The following is a 23,780-nucleotide window of genomic DNA, read 5'->3' as shown; positions in this document are numbered from 1 at the left end:
TGGCTTTGGCAAACTTAGATAGTGTTTGGTTGGAGGGATGGAAGAGGACGGGATGGGACGATGTCGTCCCTTCAATTTGGAGGGATCACACCGTCCCCTTTTTTGAGAAGATAGATCCATCCTAGGATGATCCCATCCCACTTCATCCTTCTAACCAAACTTTTTTCCACCCTAGTAAAAAGAAAAAATCTCACCAGGGCCCACTTACCTTCCGTAAGTAGCTTCGGTCGCCTCCGAGCGGGGCAGTTGCCCAGCGCCCCACGCCCATCATCTGAGCCCACCCGCGTGGGACTGGGAGCGGATCGCTCGCTCGGAGCGAGCGCTCGCCGAACAGACATTTCGAGTAGTTCGGGAGATCTCTTTTGAACCTGGAAAGATTGTTGATAATTGGTATAACCGAAAGCATGGATCATGTAGACGTAGAACCAATAAACAGCGTCACGAACCATCCTCAAGCCAAAACGTTGACGCATCACTTTATTTCGAGCTCGAGATCGAGATCAGCCAGCACCAGCAGTGTCACGTTCACATGCCTGGTCATATGGACCAAGAATTAATAATCACGATGCGTACGGTGCCATTTTTGTCATCTGCTTATTGCTCAATGCTCATCCATGAAGGCCTTCATCTCCTTGACGACCTTGCCGGCGTCGGCGAGCTCTGGGAACACGTAGAACGTGTGGATGGCTTCGGGGAACTCCACGACCCACACGGCCATCCCTCTCCGCCGCAGCATGGCGGCGTAGCGCCGCTGCCAGTCCTGCAGCGGGTCCAGCCCGCCGACCACCACCATCGCGGGCGGGAACGCCTCCGCCAGCTCGGCCTCGGGCCCGGCCTCGCCCGTCACGTGCGCCGCCGGGTGGTTCCGGTCCGCGCCCTCCGGCAGGAACGCCCACCATGACCAGTCCGACCGCCGCGCGTTCACCACCGGCGCCACGCCCTCCAGCCGCTGCTCCGCCGCCGTGCGCTCCTCGCCGCCGAAGTAGGGCTGCAGGAGGACCAAGCCCGCGATGCGGACGGGCTCGGAGGAGCCGGACCCGGAGGCGGCGGTCCAGCGCTGCGCCACGTGGTGGATGATGTTGCCGCCGGCGCTGTCCCCGGCGAGGAAGCACCGGGAGAGGTCCACCGGGACGCCGCCCGCCACGGGGCTGCCGCCCAGGTGCCGGAGCACGTCCACGCCGTCGTCGTAGGCCGCGGGGTACCGGTGCTCGGGTGCCAGCCGGTAGTTCACGGAACCACGACGGCGCCGAGCTCGCGGCACAGACGCCGGCACATGGCGTCGTAGGGCGCCGACGCCGCGGACAGCAGCGCGAAGCCGCCGCCGTGGAAGTAGACCACCACGGGGAGCGGGAGCGCGGCCTCGGACGGGGAGAACACGAGCGCCCAGAGGCCGCGCGACGCGTCCACGTCCACGTCGGCCGACCGCACGCCGAACTTGTCCGGGCGCGCGCTCGCGCGGGCCTGACGGTCGGCAAGCGAGAACACGAAGCGGTTCACCGTGCCGTCGGCACGCTGGGCGATGTCGGTGGCGGCGACGAGCCCGAAGATCTGGAGCCGCACCGTCCATGGCAGCGCCGGTGGGCGGGGCGCAGCCGCCGCCGTCTCCTGCTCCCTCGTGCTCCCTTCCATTTCCATCTCGCTCGCTCTGGCGTGCTCATGAGTCCTGACTCGTGAGAGGCTGGAGCGCCGCAGAGCATGCGGAGATATACTGCTTGTTCGGTTGCCTGGTTTTGGAGAGGGATTGGAGAAGATTTAATCTTTTACTAGTCAAATTTGAATAGAAAAGGATTGAATCCCCTCTAATCCCTTGAAATTTCCCCTAACCGAACAAGCCCTTACTGATATCGCCACGTGCTCTGTATCTGTACCAGTAAGACGTCACTCTTGTACTCAAGCGCCAAGGTGGTTGCGCTTGCGCCGATGGAGTGATGCTGTGATGGACATGGACGCTGATAGGTTAAGCTAAATAGAAAGCTCCGATTTGGAAACAGAACCGCTGTCAAAAGCCAAGGAAATGCAACGGATTATGATATACTATTCGGTAACAAAAGTACACATGACATGAGCTTTATTATATAGTATATACTTTGGTTTCACATGGTACAACAATAATACATTGCATGCATCTCGATCACAGACTGGACTGCATATTTGATGGATGTCATGTTCACCCAACCGCTAGCAGCTGCTTAGCCCTGGCCACAAGCGAGGATAGAGGTTCACCAGCCTCCATTACCCCTACATCTCCCAGGATGATATTGTAGTTCTCAGCCTTTGAGATAGTCTCTTCCACCATCGACAGTGCGTTTATCATGGGACCATTGTTGAAGCAATTAACGTAACGAGAGCTGTACTCCATCAGGTTTATGGCCTGTTCGAGTATCATTCTCCGGATGCCAGGGCACTCGCCACTAGGCTCCATGTTTGCATCCAGCACGTCGACGAGCCGCTTCATGAATGCTTCCTCGATCTCCACGTGCTCGAGTTCCCGGGCAAACTCCTCAGGAATAGCTTTAGATATCTGTGAGCTGAGCCCAATGAGGATTTCTAGTTCTGCACCCTCTGCATTGAGTATTCTTTCTAGCAACTGTAATGTAAAGAGCAATGTCTCATTATTTATCTAGTACAGAACACAAATGTAAATTACTTTATCTATAACTGAACTAGTATCAAACTGATCTAGTAGTTTGGACAATTAGTAGAACCCACCTCTCTCAAGCTAGAAGATAGTTCCTTCAGGTCTGTCGCTTTAAGCTCATGTCGAGCATGCAGACACAAACTCCGCAACAGACTCGCTGCTATGCATCTGTACCTATCATCATAGATCATACAAGTGAGTTCCTTAACGAGTGCATACCCTGTTTCCCTTAACATGGCTACACAGTTATTGCCACTACTATCCATTGCCAACATTGCTAGTGCTTGCCCAGCAACCTTCCTCACCAACATATCATCATCTGGAGCAAGGAATGCATGCATCAACCTAGATATGATCAATTTGGAGCACCCAATCGCCTGCCTTGCATTCCTGTCAATGGAGAGATTCCTGATGATCCCTGCCACTAGCTTCCTCAGCTCTTGGCTGCTCGTGCTGTCTCCAAGGATATGTGCAAGGTTTCTAGGTAGGAAGGGATGCTTGCATACCTTCTGCCGCATTGTTACGCCGACCTCTCCATCAAAACCCGTAAGGGTATGCAATAGCTTCACTGATGACTTCACCAGAACCCTCTGTTGATGAGCTTGGGCATCGCTTTTAAAATTACAGTAGCCTGTGAAATCTATGATCTTCGGGATGAGGCTAGTTTCCCTGCTTATCTCCACGCAATTTGCCTTATCACAACTTGCAAGGCCATCAAGAATTGACATACCCAGTGCCGGTAGAAGATCCTCCTCAGTCAATTGTTCCTCGTGAGGAATTGACCAAATTCCAGAAATGTGCTTCCACCATCTAAGTTTCCATGAATTCTCATTATTGGCGGTGCCACTGCCACCAGTGCCTAGATCTTCATCAACTCTTTCCTTTCGGTTGTCATTGCCGTCATTGCCATTAAGAACTGAACCGGATATGGTCTTATGCTCAGCTTCTGCATCCTGCAATAATGGATGTCCTCTTTTCCATTGGTCACCATACTCCACAAGTGCACATACGGCTTGAACTATCCCAGGGACATCTATGACTCGAAGGCTTGTTGCAATCTCAGTTATGACCTTTGCAGCAAATAACCGGATAACTGTATACCCTTCGCCTGACCAACCCAGTACATTGATTAATCTTGCCATCGTATTGGAGGACATTGTGATCCTCGAAAGGAGTCGTGGCCTAGTCGCCTCCCTTCGTAGGAGGCTGTGCATTGTCCGGATCCCATGGAGCTGCATCTTGGGAATGTCAGAGTCTAGGCAATGAATGGCGAAGCTGATGATGCTCGTCTTCTTTGAACCAAGCACATCCCCTCCCATGCTTTTCTCCAAGGTATATGCGTAGTACAAGCTGACAGATTCCACTCCAAACTGACCTCCGAATCCACCACGACGGGCAAGGTGTCTCCGAGGTATGAATGAGAAGAACTCGAGTATGCAAGCCACAACATATAGTGTTCCTTGGCCGAGCACCATCCCATAGAAGATATTTAGAGTTGACCCGAGGTTTACCTTGCCAGGATTATCTTTATCCTCTCCATAGTACTTTTGACTTGTAAGGCGCAATAATGATAGCACGACGCGTGTGGCAGCTGCTGGAATCTGTAGGTTACCAAATGACACAAGCACTAGAGCATATAGCTCATAGACGAACACTAGAACTTGATGCGATGGACCATCAAGCATGAATACCAACATAACTAGAGAAACAAACATGCACAAGTTTAGAATCAGTCGACGCCAAAATACATGTTGGTTTCCCGTACCATGATCTGATAGCCTTTTGCCTGTAAGTATAAGCACCATAAGAAGCAGTATGCCAAATACTATCCACTTCACCACTTTGTTTTCGGAAGTGAACTTGGCTATTAAGGGGGCCATCAATAGGACAGCAACCAAGGGGCTCCAAAGTGATATGACATGGTATAGCCGTTGGGGGAGTCGTTCTAGAGATCTTGTAGACTGAAACAGGCATGGAACAACTAATACTAGGATGAGTAGCAAAACTGCAGGGGCAACCCGATCATTGTCGATCAACTTGAGCATGTAATTCCAAACATTTGAAAGGCAAACGATGATGATCAAGCCACTCCATCCGAGAGGTTTAAGAGCACCTCTAGTGTGGAAGAACAATTGGTAATCCAATCTGTTATTACCGCCGAACATTCTGAAGTATCATCATGTAAAGTGTTAGTAGAAGAACAGGACAAGTAGGAAGTCATAATTAGAAGATAAAACATGTTCATTTTAAATCCCAAGTGTTCTTTGAAGAAAAGTAAGGCACAATTAGTTTTTGAACTATAAACTTCCTACAGTCATAAATATGGAGTGCTTCCGGTCATTTGTGAGATGTGCTCTCAAACTTTGTAAGCCTTGGCTTACATTTGTAGTTGTACTATGTTTGCTTCCCTTTTAATATAATGTCCTTTGCACACTTGTGAAAAAAATTTATGTGTAATCAACACAATTTAATTTTGAATATATTTCAAAATGATTTTTAAAAATAGCATATCTACATTTGTCTTCTAAAATAGCTTCAGAATAGTATATTTGTTCTCATGTATTTGCTTACATTCGCGGCATCTCATTTATTCGTATGTTAAACACATACTCATATAAATACATTTTTTTGCTTTTATCCGGTTGTGATAGACTTCAATCATAGATTACTCTAAATCTTTTCCATTACCATTTATAGTTTTTGCCATTTGCATGTTGTCGGCTTTCGCAACACCGGGGTACCTCAAGTGCACCCCAAAGATGAAGAAATGTAGGGATGTGGACGCTTTCGCTAGTCTTGATGGCGGATCACGAAATGAACACGAGATTTAGAGAGGTTCGGGCCACCGGTTTGGTGTAACACCCTACGTCCTCTGGGATCCTTTCTATATCAGCAAAGGCTTCGATTACAGAATGGGACCTTGGGCTCAAGGTTCCCGAGTTGTGGAGTGCTACACAAGCTCTCTTGGAACTGCTATGCGAATGGAGTGAATCCTCTGCTTCTAGCGTGGGAATGAAGTGTTGTGTGTGTTGTGACCTTGAGTGGGAATGACGGGGCTTTTTTTCCCTACAGGAACTCCATCTCCCCTTTTATAGCCCAAGGAGGAGGTGGAAGTACAAGTTGGTAGCACAGTGCTACAGTGGTGGTTTCAATGACTCACACATTCCTCAACATGGTCAGTGTGCAGGTCTTGTACTTTTTGACTCAAGGGAGTGAAACCTACCCTCCTGACGGGTCTTGGCGTCGTACTGCCTCCTGTTCCATCTGCAGCAAAGGCAGAGGGCTGTAGCCATACCCCCTCCACTTTTGACTCGGTAGAGAGGGAGCACAGCAGCTTCATTAACGTCCCACAGTGCGAGCCATATGCACCAGCGTATGGCTGCCACTTCGGTGTCCTTGCAAGCATGGGCCGCTGATGGCCTTTCTCCAACCCCGACACACCTATCCGGGGTTGAGGCTTACCCTGGGCCTCCTGCCCGGGGTTGAGATTACCCTGGGCCTCCTGCCCGGGGTTGACCATACTACGGGCTTTAATCCCTTAGTAGGTAAAGTACCTCCAAGTGTGGTGCTGCCAGCACTCTAATAATTATTTCTTAATCTTCATCTACCTCGGGTGAGGGCATAACTGAGAGATCCTGGGATATGTGGTTCCCAGATCGCTAACACATGTCACTTCCATGTGTGTTTGACATATGCTTAGTTGAAACCTTAGCGCTTGAGCTATATGTTTGAAATAAAAGTAAATATGTTCATTTCATAGACATATATATGGTATGCATAGTGGTACACATCATGCCCATATATATATTTCGTCCTTATGTTAGTTTTCTCTATATTAACAATGTCAGAAGTAATCTATAAGCATATATAAAAGTATTTGGGATATTCTACAATCATAGAGAAAGGCAAATTTAGATATAGACTTAGAGGTCCCTTCAAGTTATTTTTTATAATGGTAGAGGTAGGTAATTTATTTTACGATTTTTTACTGTAAATTTATAGTCCATCTGTCCCAATGTATAGTTCATCTGACTTTTCTAACACATGTAAATACATACTCTCTCTGGTTTTAAATACTAGTCCATCAACATGTGCTTTCTCATAGGTTAGAATTTTAGAAGATATAGATTTAATCTTTAGTTATAGATGTGATTATTTTAATTTATTTTTCATGATGGTATATTGTGCAATTTATATGCAGATTTAAGCCTTATTTTAATTCATCTTTTATAGTGATATAGTGAGTAATTTACATGCAAATTTAGAGGGTTTATTTAATCTTTTATAATGGTATGATGGATAATTTTTATGCAAATTTAGGGGTTATTTTAATTTGTATTTTATAATAGCATGGTGAGTAATTTTTATATAAATTTAGGGGGTTACTTTATTTAATCTTTCGTCATGGCATGGTGGATAATTATAAAAATTATAATAGATCTAATAGATCTACATGATGGACAATCGGATGTTTCTAGTTTTTTATCATAGTTTCTAGGATTTATTTTTTGTAGCGCATCTGGTGAGGATTAATATGGAGGCTCCAAGAGAGGCCTCCAATTAATAATAGTGAGATATTTCACGATTGACTTTTTTTTCTGATATCTTGATTATTCATCTTATTAAAAAATATAAATTATCATTTATTTTGTTGTGATTTATTTTATCATTGTAGAGAGTTTGAATATGACTTGTTTTTTATATGTATATATAAATTTTTTTGAATGAGACAAATGAATTAAGTTGTAGAAAAAAAAGATAACCGCAAGTTATATTTAAAATCGGAGGTAGTAGGTGTGTAAAGTCAGTCCATTCTTAGTGGGTATTTCATTGCACAGTTACTAAGAGTACCATATCAGATTTTATGTAGGTAAGTATGTATTATGAGTTTAATTTAAATGATATTCTCTCATCTCACTTCTTTTTTATGAAACGAACCGGCAGGAGAGCTACCTATTATATTAAAAAGAAAGAAGAAGCCCAAGAAGGGAACTCTCTATCTCTCCTTATAAATACCTTAACATGTCAAAGCATGCTAACATTGAAAATAAAACCTCTCTTAAATAACATTACTATCTGTTATGGGCAGCAACCAGCAATCCATGAAAAGCAGGAGAGAGCAGTGGTACGTACCTCAAGGTTTCGAGGAATACTATGACAGTCGCAAACCAAAAATCATCACTGCCGAGCACCGTCGGGTAGCCGCCGAGCAGGACGACGGTCGCCCAGGTGAATGCCAGCGTGCCGAGCGCGTTGCCCGTCCTTTCGGTCAGCGCGAGAAAGCGAACAAAGCAGATGAGCTGCTTCTCCGGCCGGGCGGGTCGTCCTTTGCCCTGCTCATCAGCCGGCCCGGCGGTGGCGGTGGCGGCGGCCACGTGATGAGCTCCTGGCATACGGACGCGGTGCTCTGCAGCGCCGCTGCTCTGCGCCATGGCTGATGTGGGGGGGTACTCGATCGGGCACACACTAGTGTTACTGCATGCTCGTGAGCCGGCCGGCATCTTAGCTATATTGCCTCTCATTCCCAAGTCAAATCAATATTCGTCGCACTAGCACTACCACTTATTGCGCTCCCTATTCACTTTTCCAGATGCTGTTGGTGCTTCTTTCAAACGGCTCTCTTCTTCCCATCCATTGGCCCGACTCAGCATGGTGCCAGCGGACAGGGATCGCCAATAAACGATCATATCGATTATTGCTCCACCATCATCGTGATCGACATGGAACGAACGACGCACATACTCTCTGCTTCCACCGTGTGAGGTCGGAGACGGACAAGAAAAGACGATTCACTTATTACACTTGGTTTGGATTTGTATTAAAGATTGGAATCTGAAATTAGAATCTCATTTTTTTTTAAATTCAGAATTGAAATCAGAACTCAATCGCTTGTAATTGGACCATAGCTAGAAGTTGTCTCTCACAAATCAGAGTATGACACCTCTATATTGGGTAAACTTAGATTCCATCTAGCTATTTCTCTTCATATCCAAACAACAGATTTAGTATTACAAACCTTTTCCAATACCGACCAGATTTAGTATAAAAAATATGTATATATAATACTTCAAATTTCAAACATATCAATAAGTTCCGGAAAAGCCTATGCCAGCTTGGCTGAGCTGGGGCAGCACAGATGTCACGGGCGGAGCGTGTAGGGAAGAAGAGCAGAGCCTCATGCCTGCAACAGGTAAGGCGGTACACAGCAGCTAGGCGAGGAGGGCGAGGAGGGCGAGTCGGGATCTTCTCCACCTACGAATCCAAGTGCCTCCGGTGGCGATGATGTCGCCAGCTTCTTTAGCCACAGATAACTACGCGGCTAATTAAGATGGAGTCTCCACGTACGTGAATGTTATTATCATTACCTGCTTGTGCACATGTCAACTTATTTTGCGGTGACTGAATTTGTAGCATCTTGATAGAACATTTGGAGGCATACAAGGGAAATTCATCCTGTTCCCTTCATCTTGTGTATGATTCGTCAATCCCGTATCTCGATTTCTCTTTACTACGTGCAGATCAGAGACACATTAGAATCAATGTGCAATAGCTTAGGGCAAAAATGCAAATTAGAGGGAAACATGTGCTTCTGGACATGTTGGGCACCCAAACAGCCGTAGCCTAGAATCTTACAGGTCGGACAATGTGAATTTTGGAATCCATATTCTATAATTTGGTTGCTTCCGAAGAAGAGCTGATGGATATAGAGCTAGGGGTAAATGCGTTAGCCTTTGTGGCAGTATATGGCTGAAACTATTAAATGAATTTTAAATCTTACAAAAAAAAAGCATTTAGCGTGTGAGTCGCGTTTTGTAATGGCGTGTTTGTTTTTTTTTAGCGACCGTGCCTAAGCACGTTTTTCATTAAGAAGGGAAAGAGTTTACAACAGGTTCAAGAGCTCGCGATGGCGAGCTCCTGTCACCTACACAAGGTACAACAAGTTAGACAATTACAAGAGCCGGATTTTGCGACCTTAAAAAAAGAACATCTGGGAACAACTTCTGTAGTTGGTTGAATCCCGCATAAGCCCAAGACTTGGCTTCATCAAAAATCCGCAACACCAAGTCGGACGCCTGAAGATTAGAGTTTTGAAAGATGCGATTGTTTCTTTCTTTCCAAAGCATCCAAAAAGTAAGGACCACGAGAATGTCAAAAGCTCTTCTGTTCAGTCCAGGCACTTGTTTCCTCGACCAGTTCCACCAGTCATAAAACTCCCGATCATCTGAGAGTCCAGCAGACAAACCAAGCCAGTGCCACCTGCGAAATAATGTGGACCATACCTCCCGAGCAAAGATGCAGCCAATCAGGATATGGGATATTGTTTCAGGCAGTTGCAAGCAGGCACCACAAGTGTCATTGTCCTGCAAATTGTGTCTTTTCCTTCTAGCTGCAGTCCAGCAGCGATCATGTAGAGCAAGCCAGACAAAAAACTTGCAGCGACCAGGTGCTCTTGTCTCTCTGAGCATTTTTGCTCCAGGGATCGGATGCTGACCAACGAAAAAAGCTCTGTAAGCTGAAGCCGTGGTAAAACAATGATCGGCTGTCCATTTCCAAATAAACCTGTCCTCGGCCTGCTCAACTACAACTTGGTTCTCAACCAGATTCCAGATCTGCAGGTACTCCACAATGACCTGTACTAAAAGAGCTCCGGTGATGTCTTGCACCCAAGCTCGATTTAAGAGACCTTGAGCCACAGTTCGGTGTTGCTGTACTCGTGGTCGAACCGCCGCAAGAAGAGCCGGCGCAAGTTCTCGGATGCCCTTGCCTTGAATCCAACGGTCAGTCCAGAAATAAGAGCGCTGGCCATTACCAATTTCCACCGAAATAGAGGCACAGAACATGTCAAGAACTAAGTTTTCAGTGTGATCGGGCAAGGTCGCCCAAGGCCTGTTTGGATCAGTGCGCTTGGCCCATAGCCAACGCATGCGTAACGCATGGCCTTGCAACCGCAGATCAGGTATGCCAAGGCCACCCAAGTCCAGAGGCCGACAGACCTTGGGCCAAGCGAGGGCGCAGTGTCCACCTGACACTGAATCAGTTCCCATCCACAGGAAGGCGCGACGGCGCTTATCAATGCATTTTAATACCCATGGCGAGATTGAGATTGCAATTGCCATGTAAACTGGAACTGCCGACATCTTGGACTTCACAAGTACAGTTCGACCCGCCTTGGTGAGAAGCCCCGCTTTCCAAGTCGGCAAACCTGCCACGACCTTGTCCACCAAGTGTTGCAGGTCACTCTTCTTAGGCTTGTGGATGGACAGAGGTATGCCCAAGTATTGGATTGGAAATGGCTTCAGGACTCCCGGCAAAAAGCGCATTAATGTTGCTGTTTCGTTGAGATTGCACCGGATGGGGGTTATGGCGCACTTGTCTGGATTAGTGCGGAGCCCGAGGCAGCAGCAAACATGGTAAAAATTGTTCCAACAGCGACCAGGTCCTGCTCAGCTATCGAGGAGAAAAAGATGACATCATCTGCATATAGAAAGATACGCTCCGGGATGTTTGAATTTCCCAACGGCCCGAGCACTTGTTTGTTGACAGCCAGCCGGAATAAGGCATTCAAAGGCTCCATCACCAGGACAAACAATAATGGAGAAAGGGGGTCACCTTGACGTAAACCTCTTGCATGGCAAATACGCCTCCCAGGCTGTCCATTAAGTATGATTTTTGTACTGGCTGTCGATAGCAGCATAGAAATCCAATTGATCCATCTCCTTGAGAAGCCCAGATGTCTAAGTATTTCAAGTAGAAAACTCCAGTGAACCGAATCAAAGGCTTTGGCAATGTCCACTTTGAATAAAGTACTGGGGATTTGTTTCCGGTGAAGAAGGGAAGCAGTTAGCCGCACCGCTTGGAAGTTTTCATGAATTAGATGACCAGAGATGAAAGCACTTTGGTTGAACCGTACAAGGTCATTCATATGAGGGGATAGCCTTCTAGCCAGGACCTTTGCAAAGAGTTTGGCAAAGCTATGAATTAAACTAATCAGCCGAAAATCGTGCACGGTTGATGCATCCGTCTTTTTCTTTAGAAGAATCATGTAGGCTTGGTTAACTAAGTATAAGCTTCTGCCGTCAAGCGACCAAAGGGCATGGAAGGCCCTGATAATATTAATTTTGATAATTGACCAGGCTGTTCTGTAGAAAAGGCCTGTGAACCCATCAGGGCCGGGAGCCTTGTCCAAAGGGATTTCCTTGATGGCCTGCCAAATTTCGTCTTCAGTAAAGCAAATATCAATCCCAGATAAATCTTTCCTCGGCAAGGCTAGCTGATCAAGGTCCAGCTTTAAAGAGGTACGGCAACTAGTGCCCAGCAAATGATCGAAGTGCTCAAAGAAAGCATTAGCTTTTTCCTCATTGTTGATCAGCACCATATCATCCATCAAGATATTGCCAACCGCACTCTTTCGATTTCGATGGCACGCTTGCAAGTGAAAAAACCTTGTATTAGCATCACCTTCAGCAAGGTACGTTAATCTAGAGCGCTGTCTTGTGATTGTTCTGAGCAAAGATGCCAAGCCAAGGCAATTGAGCTTTGCTTTTCGACGCAATCTCAGCTCATGAGGGGCAAGCTGTCTAATATCTTGGGCACAGTCCAGGCGAAGAACAAGCTCCTTGGCAATGGCTAATTGTAACCGGACCGAGCCAACATGTTTGGCGCTCCAGCTTTGCAGTGCTTTAGCAGTGTTGCGCAGTTTGTAGTCCAAGGTGCGGAAGGCGTCAGCATCAGGCCATGGACACGTCCACGCCTGCTCCACTACTTGCAAGAACCCATCAAAGTTTGGCCAAATATTTTCGAAGTGAAATCGCCTGAAACAATTCAAGGGCGTTGCGGTTGAGAGCCGTAATGGGGCATGGTCGGAGCATTCAGAGGCAAGGGCAGAGAGCACGTGATTAGGGTAGAGTAGCATCCAATCTTCAGAGGCAAAAACTCTATCCAGCCGCTCAAGCGTGGGGTTGTCTCTCTCATTACTCCATGTGAAGCGCCGCCCATTCAAATGAAGTTCTTGCAAATCTGTGTCATCAATAAAGCGACGGAAGCGACCCATCATTCTACGATTTAGAATGGCATTGTTTTTGTCTTCCGCTCTGTAAATCAGGTTGAAGTCACCACAAATAAGAAACGGACCAGCACAACCAGCTCTGACAGAGCGCAGGTCGTCTAGGAAGAGGACCTTTTCGTTATCACTTTGAGGCCCGTAGACACTGGTGACCCACCAATCATCATTAGAGGAACGGTTAACGACCTTTGTTGTTAGCGAGTAATCATGGAAGATGGGATTGGAGCAATCCCAATAGTCTCTATGCCAGGCGAACAGGATGCCTCCACAGGTGTGAGAAGCAGGGCGATGGAAGAAGTCAAAACCAGCACCAAGCATTTCCAGAACCAGCGAGGCAGGACAAACATCAAGCTTCGTTTCCTGCAAGGATACAAGAGAGAATCTCTCTTGCGCAACCAGCTCTCTAAGCACCGAGCGTCGAGCCCTCGAGTTTAGTCCCCTCACATTCCAAACTAATAAATTTTCACAATTCATCAGTAATAGTTTGGCGACCAAGGAGAACAGCAGTAACTACTAAAGAGCAAGCGGTTCCGACTCATTAGCTACTACCATGGGAGCGGAATTTGGTAGCAGCTCTTCTAGGGCTTCAGCCTGCGACACGAAAAGGGTGCCCGAGAACGTATCCACAAATTGCTGGTATGAGGAAGTATCCGGTGCAGCATTGGCGGGAGCCATGCCAAGACGCCTCATGAGAACGTTCTGTGCCTGTATCACGGGCTTTGTGGCTCGGTGCCTTGACTTCCTTGCGAGCCGCTTGCTTCGTCGAATGGCTACCGTCTTTGGTGGGGAACGTGCCCGACGGCGGGGCGGTGGCGCAGCGGCCATAGGTGAGGGAGCCTCCCTGCATATTTCCATTGCAAAATTAGCAACGACCTGCCGGACCGGCGTGCAAGCATCAGCTTCAATATGTAAAGGCAGTGAGGGGAGTGGCCCTCTGGCAATGTTGACATTGTGCCAAGAGGATGAGGGGGAGTCCAAGGCAGCGACCGAGACAACATCAAAACAAACCCTTTCCAGGTCCGCAGCAGAGACATCGCAGTCATTGACCGGTAGAGAGTTTCGCCCAGCATGTGTCAAACTCGGCCCGGCCACGGGCGTGGACAGATTCTGCGATGAAGGCAAAGCACTAGGTTGGATTTCTGCTTCAAGCAGCATGGGATCCCATGTTGGGATCGGTAGGGCATTCCTCAGGATTGTCTGGAGATCCAACATGGTGCTGCAGCCCAAGGTTGAAGACCGCATCTGTGGCGAGGCCAGCGTTGCCTCAAAGCGCATGGGGTCAGGCACTTGCTTCTCCAACAGACAGGGGGCCTCAGGGAGCGACCAGAGGTCCCTGACAGAGGGGGTGGTGCTCGTGGTGTCATCCGCAGAATGGCGCTTTCTGGCAGGCTGGTGACCACAAAGGCAACCAGGAGACGACCCTCCCGAGTTCCCCTGATCCGGCGGCGAGCGGGAGGCATCGTCATTCTCCAGCCGCCCAAAAATAGTTTTCCTCAGCCATGGGTAGGAACTCGACATGTCGTTGTGGCCGCGGCGAGCACCAGTGGCGACCCCATCCCGGGCAAGGCGACGAAGGGGGCGCCCGCGACCATTAGCTGCCGGGGGTTGTGGGCGAGCTCGCTTGCATTGCTTCGCCGAGTGCCCCGTTCCCTTACAGCGGAAGCAACGGGATGGGTTGGGGCACCTCGCCGCCATATGATTGAAGGAAAAGCAATTGAAGCAGCGACCGACGAGATTCACGGGCACAGGTCGACAAGCGGGGCGGCCCCGAGGTGGAGCGCGTTCCTCCCTGGCCCGCCGTTTGGAGACGACCAGCTGGAAGCCATCCTCGTCGATGTAGGGGGCGACGCGCAGAGGCCGCGCAGGAGGCGGTGGTGCGGCCGGATTTGTCCGCCGCGGCGAGGGGGGTGACGGAACCACACGAGGGGGGTGCGGAGCCACCTGCGGGGGCGGAGAGGACGGGCGGCGAGGTGCCGGAGAGTGTCTGCAGATGGAAGGAGGACCCGAGTACTGGTGACCCGTAGAGGCAGACCCCGAAGAAGCCGTGGTAGCAGTCGCCGGCGAGTGATGCGCATGGATGAGGAGCGACGCGGCCACGGCGTCGCGGCAAGTCCCCATCCGGCGGGCGGGTTGGCCACAGCCCCGCGGCGGTGGTGGTGGCCTCGGGCGACCGTAGCGACAGTTCTTGGCGGAGTGGCCTTCCCGCCCACAGCGAAGACACCGCGAGGGAAAGGAGCAGCGTGCCGTGACATGGCCATAGGACAGGCAATTGAAGCACCTGCCTACCAGATCCGCAGGGACGGGCCGTCGAGGAGGTGGGGAGCGAGCACGTCGCGCCTCCCGCCGCAGATGGCGCTTGTTGACCACCTCACGGAAGCCATCAGCGTCCACAGGGGGGACGAGCGACCTGGGAGGCGGAACTTGGATCTCCGGCCAATCCCTAACCTCCCTCCGCGGCCGCAGCCGCCTAGCATCTGCCATGAAACCACCAGATCTGCGACGAGGCGGGGAGGAGGTGCGACCAGCGGGCAAGGGCTCCTTGCCCTTCGAGGAGGGGCGTGGCGAGGACCACAGGAGCTCCTCCACGTCTTCCTCGGAGTCGGAGGGGATGCTGAAACAAATCCCCTCAGGTGAGCCACCAGGGGGCGACTGGGCCCTGCGCCCGGCGAAGGGGAGAAAGGAGCCGCATAGGGGTTCAGGGAGCTCGGAATGGGAGGGGAGGAGGCTTGGGATGGGTGGCCGCCGGCGCTGGAGTGGTCGTTGGCGGGCTGGGGCGAGGGGTGTTCGGGGGGAGGGGGCGGGTCACTCATCGTCAGGGAGATTTCTTCTAATGGCGTGTTTGTGTGATGACATTTTTAGCGATGCCCATATTTGATAATGGTTAGATTTCAAATTTTTTTCCCCAACCGCCAGACCGCCACGTACCGGAATTTGCCCTACTCCATGGATTATGGATACGTACGTGTATGGTGTAGCCGTGTAGGGAAATGCCAACAACGGCGCTGCGACCTGGACGAACGGCTAGTTCTTCCTTGCTGGGGTCGGACGGGAAGGAAGCCGCCGAGCAGAGGAGGGACATTCCCATGCATGTCGTTGTCCCATAAAACAATTGTGATATCACGTGTTTCACATTAATAATAGGTAATCACATGCTCTTAATCAGAAAGAAACCTTAAGCTCAAAACTTCGTTATATGTGTGCATGCACTGGCGATCAAGCAGCAACAACGCCTTCATCTCCTTCACGAGTTTGCCAGCCGGAGTCGGGGAGCTCCGGGAACTCCACCACCCGCACCGCGCGCCTTCCCCCTGTGGCGCAGTACCTCGGCGTACCGCCTCTGCCAGTCCTGCAGCGGGTCGAGCCCACCGATCACCACCAGAAGGTCGGCGTGCGCCGCTTGGTCGATCCGGTCCGCGCCCTCCGGCAAGGAGGCCCAGTCTGAGCCGCGCATGGTCACCACTGGCACTGGCACCTTGCCGTCCAGCCTCAGCACCGCGTCCCTCCGCTCCTCGCCGCCCAGGTACTGCTGTGCACCAGGACGGCGCCAGTGAGGCCGAGGCGGCGGCTGGGATTTGATGCTGTTGAGCGCTAGCCTTCTCTCAAACGGTTGTTTTCTTCCCATCCACTGGCCTGGCTCAGCAGTGCCAGCGGACAGGAATCGCCGATTGATTGCTTCATCGTCGTGATCGAGATCGATATTGAAGAAAACGACAGTGATACTCTTCTTCCACGGGTGAGGCTGGAGTCGGATAAGAAGGGCCTCTTTGGATCCAATAAGAATAATAAATTGATGAATTTCAGAGGATTAAAATCTTATAAGAAATTTCTCTCATTGAAATCTTGTGTTTTTCCCATGCTCCATCCAAATACCGATTCTTTCACTTTTACATATATAGGATTTGAGATTTCAGCATACTCTATTATTCATGTGTTTCTACAATCTTATGTTCTAAAAAGGCCTGAAAAGATTATTCACTTATACTACTTCAAAATTCAAACACATCAATAATACAGATTATTTCCATGCATTCATTATGTTTATAAAGTAGTACTCCCTCCGGTCATTAATATATGATATTTTTTAGTACAGATTACACTAAAAAAACATCAAATATTAACGACCGGAGGGAGTATTCCCTAACTTAGTAGTAGTATTCACATGACAACACTTTCACAACGACACAGAAAAACAACTAAGATCTGGGAAATACATTGACACCACCAATTCCAAAGTCCAAAGTCCAGACCTTACAAATCAAGTTTGTTTAAACATAAAAACACACACACGACAGCTACCTTGCATCAATTATATCGCAGCATCCCACGATAAATCAATTATATGCATGTTCAGCGGCCGCCGGCCATCAACTGTTTAGCCCTCGCCACAAGCGAGGACAAACCAGGTTCACCACCAGCCTCCATTATCCCTACATCACCCATGAAGATAGTGTAGTTTTCATCATCTGAGATGGTCTCTTCCACCGTCAAAAGGGCCTCCACCATGCCAAGATCTCTGAAGTAATTCACGTTACGAGGGTGGTCGTACTCCATCAACTTTATGGCTTGCTCAAGAATCACTCTCCTGATTCCCGGGCAATCAGCGTTGGGTTCCCTGTTCGCTTTTTTCAACGCGCTGACGAGATGCTTCACAAATTTTTCCTTGATCTGACCGTGCTCAAAATCTTGGGCAAACTGTTCAGAAATGGCTTCATATACATATGAAGTAAGGCCAATGAAGATCTCTAGTTCTGCAAGCCCGAGAACTAAAAGCACGGTGTATCTTGTCTTTATTGTAAAAGGTTGAACTAGAAGCATCAGCTTCTGTTCTTGTAGTTTGAATTTTTTAACTTGTCCTTCTGCAATCCTCAGTCAATGGGAGTCCCAGGGCAACGCCTGGATTCCCACCAACTTTAGACCGCGGCCTTGGTTTTAAGTCCCCAGGGTGTTGGACCCCGGAGCTCCGCCCAGGGGTTCTCCTTACCCCGGGCCCTTCTTTCCTTCGGAGTTGGTTCCCGTCTGCGCGCCCCCGGGGCACCGCCCGAGGGCATCCCCGGGCCTCCTGCCCGGGGTTAGATGTAGTACGCGCCACCCTGGTCTACCCCGAGATTACTACCTCGGGGTGTCCAGGGGTTTAGCACCTCGTTGTTCCCCGGGGTTAACCCCGGAGTGCGTGCAATATCTGCATAACGAGTTCTCAACAGGGGGTTAGGTATTTTTTTCCTTGGGCATGATCACCAGTACCCTACTCTGTGTTGCGGTCTAACTCATCCTGACCATGTCCCAAGCTTGGCTCGAACAACCGGGGTTCAGGACCGGGGTGTACCTCAGGCATAGGAAGCAACGAACTGGTGAAGGTGGACCAGGCCGAGACACAGCGACCCACCGCGGTGACCGCGGTTTAGCCATGCCCGGGGTACTACTTCGTACCAGAACGTCGAGACAACCAACCTTGAAGCCCCGGTGCTGTCCCAAAAGCCCGGCCCTTGCCTTGCCCCAGGCCTTTTTCTCAGGGGTTGACCGAAGAACACATTCTGGGTTTCCACTGGTTATGCCACAAGGAGGTATAATCAAAAGTATAAAGAGGGTGTAAGAGTCATAAGCTTCATTGAACCGTAAAATAATCTACAAATTTTTACAATTTGACCTCGAGCAGTGGAGGTTTACTGATGAGGCCCCCGGGTATTATGGTGGAACTAGAAGCTGCACCATGATACCTCAAGGGTAAAACTTACACAGGTGCTCAATATTCCAGGGGTAAGGCAACTGTTCACCGCTTTCCGTGGCCAACCGCACACAGCCACCTCGTGATACCTCGACCACACAGTAGGGACCCTCCCAGGTGGGGGATAGTTTGTTCATCCCCACCCGGGATTGAATGCGCTTTAGCACAAGGTCTCCCACAGCTAGCGATCGAGGCCTTACTCGGCGCTGGTGGCAACGGCGCAAGGCCTGCTGGTACTTTGCTGCACGGATAGCAGCTAGTTGGCGCTTTTCCTCTAGTAGCTTGACATCTTCACGCCGGAGTTGCTCCTGCATGCTTTCATCATAGGCGTTTACCCGGGGCCTCCCGTTTATAACTTCAGGGGGAAGCACTGCTTCAGCCCCGAAGACTAAAAAGAACGGGATTTCCCCAGTAGCTCTACTTGGTGTAGTCCAGTTCGCCCAAAGCACTGGTTCGAGGTTGTCGAGCCATCTCTTGCCATATTTCTCCAAGCTTTCGAATGTTCGGGTCTTCAGACCTTTAAGAATTTCTGCATTTGCTCTCTCGGCTTGCCCATTGCTTTGGGGATGGTGAGATGAAGCATAGCAGATCTTGATGCCCATGTCGTCACAATATGCTTGAAAAATGGCACTGGTGAAGTTTGCCCCGTTGTCAGTTATGATGCGGCTCGGAACCCCGAACCGGGACACTAAGCCACGAAGAAACTTGGTCGTGGAGTGACGATCAACTGTTCTGACAGGGACAGCTTCAGGCCATTTGGTGAACTTGTCAATGGCAACATAGAGGTACTCAAAACCACCAACAACTTTGGGGAACGGACCCAGTACATCAATCCCCTAGACAGCGAAAGGCCAGGACAGGGGAATGAGCTGCACCAGCTGAGACGGCGTATGGATTTGCTTCGCGTGATACTGACACGCCTTGCATGTTTTCACCATCTCAGCAGCATCCTTGACGGCTGTCGGCCAGTAGAAGCCATGTCGGAAGGCCTTCCCAACCAGCATGCGGGATGCTAAATGACTCCCACACTCACCCTCATGGATATTCGCGAGTATCTCACGGCCTTCTTCCGCAGAGACGCACTTAAGTAGAATGCCATTTGACGAGCGGCGGTAGAGGTCCCTTTCCACCACCACATATCTCTTGGCCTGACGGATGACCCGTTCAACAGCAGCCTCGTCTGCAGGAAGGATATTGTCCTCCAGGAACCCCCGGATCTCTTGGATCCAGTTTTCTTGGGTAACCTGGGCTTCCTCCCTCTCGGGAAGGCGATTACTTTCTGGGGCTTGCTCGATCCTGAGTTCCGGAGTTTCCGAACCCCGGCTGATGCCCGGAGTTTGAGGGCCCGACATGTTCTTCCCCGGACCGGGGGGGGGGGGGGGGGGGAGGGGGGGGGTAAAGCATCCCTCGGACCGGAGGTTGTCATCACCACCTGGGCGGCATCACCGGGGTTCACTTGTGGGGCTTCTGCCGAAGGCCGGACCACCCGGTTGTGGAAGGCGCCATCAGGCGGTGGAGCCCTAGCCGAAGCAAGGGTTGATAGCTCGTCCGCGAGGGTATTTTCTTCTCGCGGGATATAGCTAAACTCTACTGCTTCAAATGATAACTCCATTTTTTCACTTTCTCGAGGTACGCAGCCAGGTTAGCCTTTGTGCAGGCGCACCTGCCATTGACTTGGTTGACCACTAGCTGTGAATCCCCCTTCACCCTGAGCTACCGAACCCCAAGGCTCAGGGCTGTTCTAAGTCCGGCCAGCAGGGCTTCATACTCCGCTGCATTGTTGAAAATTTTAAACATTATGTAGAACATGTACCGCAAGAGTTCACCACTTGGGGAGATCAAGACTACTCCAGCCCCCGAGCTCTTGCGGGTACATGATCCATCAAACAGCATCACCCACGGCTCCTCGGTGAACTGGACACAAACAAGATTTAAGCATATACAGGCATATGGAATCCACAGTACAGGGAAAATAAATGAAGTCATGGCAATGATTCAATTGGAAACGAAAAAAGAACAGATTCCATGCCAATGGAAAACTGAAGGTTGCTTGATTGTATGCATAACGACCACGGGGACTTGGACTGCGAGCTCTTCTCCTGTAACCTCTTGGCGGAGATGGGCTGTAATCATAGTTTCTTCCCATATTGTTCTAACAACCCAAGAGAAATGAGAGTAATTAGAAATGGCACCATAGCAATATCGTTTATTAACATCACACATTTACATATCAGATTGTCCTAAATGTAACACATATCACAGTAATGGCCTAAATGTGAAGTCCTGAACCTAAGAAGGGAAGCTGCAAACCAATTAGATAGTATACTAGTATATGCCAATACAGTATGCTCATGCAGCTGCAGTACAGTTCCTTAATTCCAAATACTATGCTATTGTAGATGTCCAACAATGGTAAATAACATGAACTACTATACACACACCCAAGATAGCTAGCATTCTAATTACCTTGGCTAGCAGCAAGCAGAAGGTGATGGTGGCAGCTATGAAAGTTCATTTATCTGTACAAGTTCAAAAAAGCATTAATCAGTCACTGAAGGAGAAACGAGTAAAAAAGCAATGCAACCTATATACAAGTAAAAAAACAGTACTAAAAACTAAGCATGAAGCACTACTACAAGCCAAGCATGAAGCACAAGCCTAAGTCACTAATACTGGACGGAAGCCCCTTTGCATTCATGCTTTGTTCAGACCATGCCATGATAGTCATTGCACCAACTGATGGTTTTAAGTTTTTCTAAGTATTTAGAACACAGCAAGGAGTGTTCTAAATACTTAGAAATATGCTTATAATCTCTGCAGCAAAGGCATGGGATGCATAGAGAGTTATATGTATGCGAGATAAACCCTTCTTGAACTAATAACATGAAACGATAAATAAAGAACCACCTAAAAGTGGCAAAGTGGTAAGAACGAGCATATATATAAACTTCACTCGATAATACTAACAAAAACAGAGAGACATTAGCAAAGATTCATCCAGATGGTTTGTAGATTTAATAGGCCAAACAATAACAACTACACAAGTAGGCAGGGTGTCATCAAAGTACCTGGGACACTTGGAAGTTTTGATATGTTAATGTCGAAACTAGAATACATCCAACAGCAAAGATGAGGAGTGTTGTGTGTTCAGAGATTCAGATTTGGTACTATCAAAATCAACCCCAATATATTATCAAAAATGAAGAAATACAGCTATCATTCTAAAAGAATATAACTTAAAAGAAGTATACTCTTCAATTCTAGCAAATTATGTGCTATAATAGATCATCATACAATGCTTAATTCTGGAACTTAGTTAATATTTTGACAGAAAATAGACATGGCCTGATAATACACTAGGCTAACATAGCATCATGTGGTGGATGAATATAATGCAATATTACCTCCAATGGGTCAAGTAGTGATGTTTCCTAGAGCATTCTAGTCATCCCTCTCATTCCTGTAGCAATACAGTAGAATTAGTGATGTTTTCTCCTAACATCTAAGGGCAGCAAGGCAAGATGAACATGTTCATATTTCATAAAGACAAGTAATTAGACAAATTAGATTCCAAGTAGATCTTAAACCTATTCAAAATTTGCTGATTACTGCTAGGAGTGAAAGTAATTGCATTTGACAATTTCAAGTGTGCAGCTCTAACAATTTTAATAACTAATGGACTACATCTCCTCTCATAAATGGGGCCTCAAATATGTTTCAAAAGTGATATAGTAATGTTATTGACAATGTGTGAAGAGCTAATGAATAAGCACCTACCAGTATAATAAGGCAGACTAATGAAGATTGAGCATTCAAAAAATAAAGATAATGAAACAGGAAAGGGAGAGATAGGTACAACAAATTGTGTGTTGAATATATAGGAATGAACATTTGTAGTACTTCCTAGCCGCATTTAAGTTCATATGGTAAGCTTCTAGAAAATTACAGCAAACTAGTAGGAGGAAAAGTTACCTTGTAATTTGAAGAACCCAAAGAATTTTGAGCCTGGTCAGTAGGAAGTCCTTCAAAATAATCACACCATAGCAAGGGAGAAATGTGCTAAGACTAAAACATCAACATCATAGCACATATATGAAGGAAGAACAACAACCTAGAAGAAATGCTTTGGGATGGTGTTTGACTCACCAATCTTAAGTAAATCTTTTAGTGAGTCCAAGTGTTTTTCTTTTTCTGATCAATATAAGAGGCTCAACAGTCAAATGTCTATCAATACGTATTCAATTGCATTGTAGCTTTGAGTACATAGTGGTGGAAAGTATGATGTGTAGTCATCAAAATATTAAGCAGGGAAGCGAAGATGCAATGTGCAAAAACTATATCTAGTGTAAAACATATGGCGTCCAGTGCAAAAAATTATGGGTGTGTGCAATCATCGAGTATCCCACCAAAATTGGATTTGCACTGGAACATCATGAACATACGGAAAAAACTCACCTAACATGTGTTGCTACCGCCACCCACAACCAGAACTAGACTAATCTGGATTCACCAAAAAAAAAACACCGAAGATGATCTAGTGGTGTGTTACATGCTCCTTCACCTGCAGATGCACCTCTCAATCCACGATTTGCTCAAAATCACAGGGCATAATAATACTACTTAAAAAACTCATTGTTTCCGAACATGGACGCACCTCTCAAAAATCCCCACTAGATCTACACTATACACTCCACTAAATCGATGGAATCAAATGCGTCATGCAGAAATCGCTAAACAGTCATTTTATCCATTAGGACACAACCATGATAACCAGAAAAAACTAAAGCAATAGCCTGTACCTCACCTCGTGAACGAATCCTTGTCTCCCTGTCATGGATTTGCACTTTCCCTTGAGAAAAATCAGTGCAATTGAGCAAGGAGTAAAATCACAGAGTGAGGAGGGAGTCGAAAGATATTTGCTCGCAATATCTTTGACGAGCATCATCCTTCCGAGCCTGAACTTTTGAATGTGTGTGGAGGGGGGAGGAACGAATACGTGTGACGCGGGGCTGGATCTCAGTGGATCGTGGTAGCAAGGCCACTCTGCCACTTACAATGCCCCGTCGCGTATTTAAGTCGTCTGCAAACGATTCAGCCCGCTGCCCGTGAGGAAGGGAGCTTCGAGGCGGCCTGCCACGTTCGGTCATGTGGCTTTGAACTCATTTCTCAAGTTCGGGCAAGGGGGGCTCGTAGACTGGTTTCGGCGATGGCCTGCTCTTGTTTCCTACGTTCAGCCTTGGGGATTCCGATGCTTCGGTCATATGTCTTTGAACTCATTTCCCAAGACTCGGAGCACTGCACCAACAGACATGGTCGTATAGGGGCTTGCCAAGGTAAGCCGGGATGGATTTCAGTTG

The 23,780-nt window shown here is 48.2% G+C and overlaps 2 protein-coding genes, 1 long non-coding RNA gene and 1 pseudogene across 3 annotated transcripts in view; all 4 read right to left on the bottom strand.

The window, feature by feature from the left end:
- Positions 1 to 377: 377 nt before the first annotated feature.
- LOC120682436 lies at positions 378 to 1,683 on the bottom strand (annotated as a pseudogene).
- Positions 1,684 to 2,042: 359 nt separating this feature from the next.
- Positions 2,043 to 8,122, bottom strand: LOC120682434. Its single transcript, XM_039964349.1, has 3 exons — positions 7,772 to 8,122; positions 2,710 to 4,804; positions 2,043 to 2,587 (listed from the first exon to the last, which is right to left on the bottom strand). The coding sequence occupies exons 1-3, from the start codon at positions 8,068 to 8,070 to the stop codon at positions 2,168 to 2,170; spliced, it is 2,814 nt and encodes a 937-aa protein (XP_039820283.1). The 5' UTR covers positions 8,071 to 8,122; the 3' UTR covers positions 2,043 to 2,167.
- Positions 8,123 to 13,032: 4,910 nt separating this feature from the next.
- LOC120680872 (serine/arginine repetitive matrix protein 1-like) lies at positions 13,033 to 16,323 on the bottom strand. The gene is made up of 3 exons (XM_039962454.1): positions 16,034 to 16,323; positions 13,710 to 15,357; positions 13,033 to 13,542 (listed from the first exon to the last, which is right to left on the bottom strand). Exons 1-3 carry the CDS (start codon positions 16,321 to 16,323, stop codon positions 13,288 to 13,290), a joined length of 2,193 nt encoding a protein of 730 aa, XP_039818388.1. The 3' UTR covers positions 13,033 to 13,287.
- A 4,566-nt stretch (positions 16,324 to 20,889) lies between these two features.
- LOC120682437 overlaps positions 20,890 to 23,780 on the bottom strand; it is a 3,757-nt gene continuing 866 nt past the window's right edge. The window contains exons 1-3 of the long non-coding RNA XR_005678450.1: positions 22,396 to 23,780; positions 21,828 to 21,883; positions 20,890 to 20,942 (exon numbers count right to left, since the gene is read on the bottom strand). The exon at positions 22,396 to 23,780 is cut by the window's right edge and continues 866 nt beyond it. This is a non-coding gene — a long non-coding RNA (uncharacterized LOC120682437). The remainder of the gene's footprint in view (positions 20,943 to 21,827; positions 21,884 to 22,395) is intronic.

The sequence above is a fragment of the Panicum virgatum genome, chromosome 7N (genome assembly GCF_016808335.1).
Source record: "Panicum virgatum strain AP13 chromosome 7N, P.virgatum_v5, whole genome shotgun sequence".
Taxonomy (NCBI): Eukaryota; Viridiplantae; Streptophyta; class Magnoliopsida; order Poales; family Poaceae; genus Panicum; species Panicum virgatum.
This window is presented reverse-complemented; position numbering and strand designations above follow the sequence as displayed.

Excerpts from the sequence above, each read along its gene's own strand:
- LOC120682434 (XM_039964349.1), bottom strand. The coding sequence starts at position 8,070 with ATGGCGCAGAGCAGCGGCGCTGCAGAGCACCGCGTCCGTATGCCAGGA. Across the intron at positions 4,805-7,771 it reads GTATTCCTCGAAACCTTGAG|AATGTTCGGCGGTAATAACA; the intron begins GTACGTACCACT and ends ATGATACTTCAG. Across the intron at positions 2,588-2,709 it reads TATCTTCTAGCTTGAGAGAG|TTGCTAGAAAGAATACTCAA; the intron begins GTGGGTTCTACT and ends TTTACATTACAG.
- LOC120680872 (XM_039962454.1), bottom strand. The coding sequence starts at position 16,323 with ATGGGAAGAAAACAACCGTTTGAGAGAAGGCTAGCGCTCAACAGCATC. Across the intron at positions 15,358-16,033 it reads CTGCAGGACTGGCAGAGGCG|GGCCCAGTCGCCCCCTGGTG; the intron begins GTACGCCGAGGT and ends CGCCGGGCGCAG. Across the intron at positions 13,543-13,709 it reads CTGCTGCGGACCTGGAAAGG|GGAGGCTCCCTCACCTATGG; the intron begins GTTTGTTTTGAT and ends GGAAATATGCAG.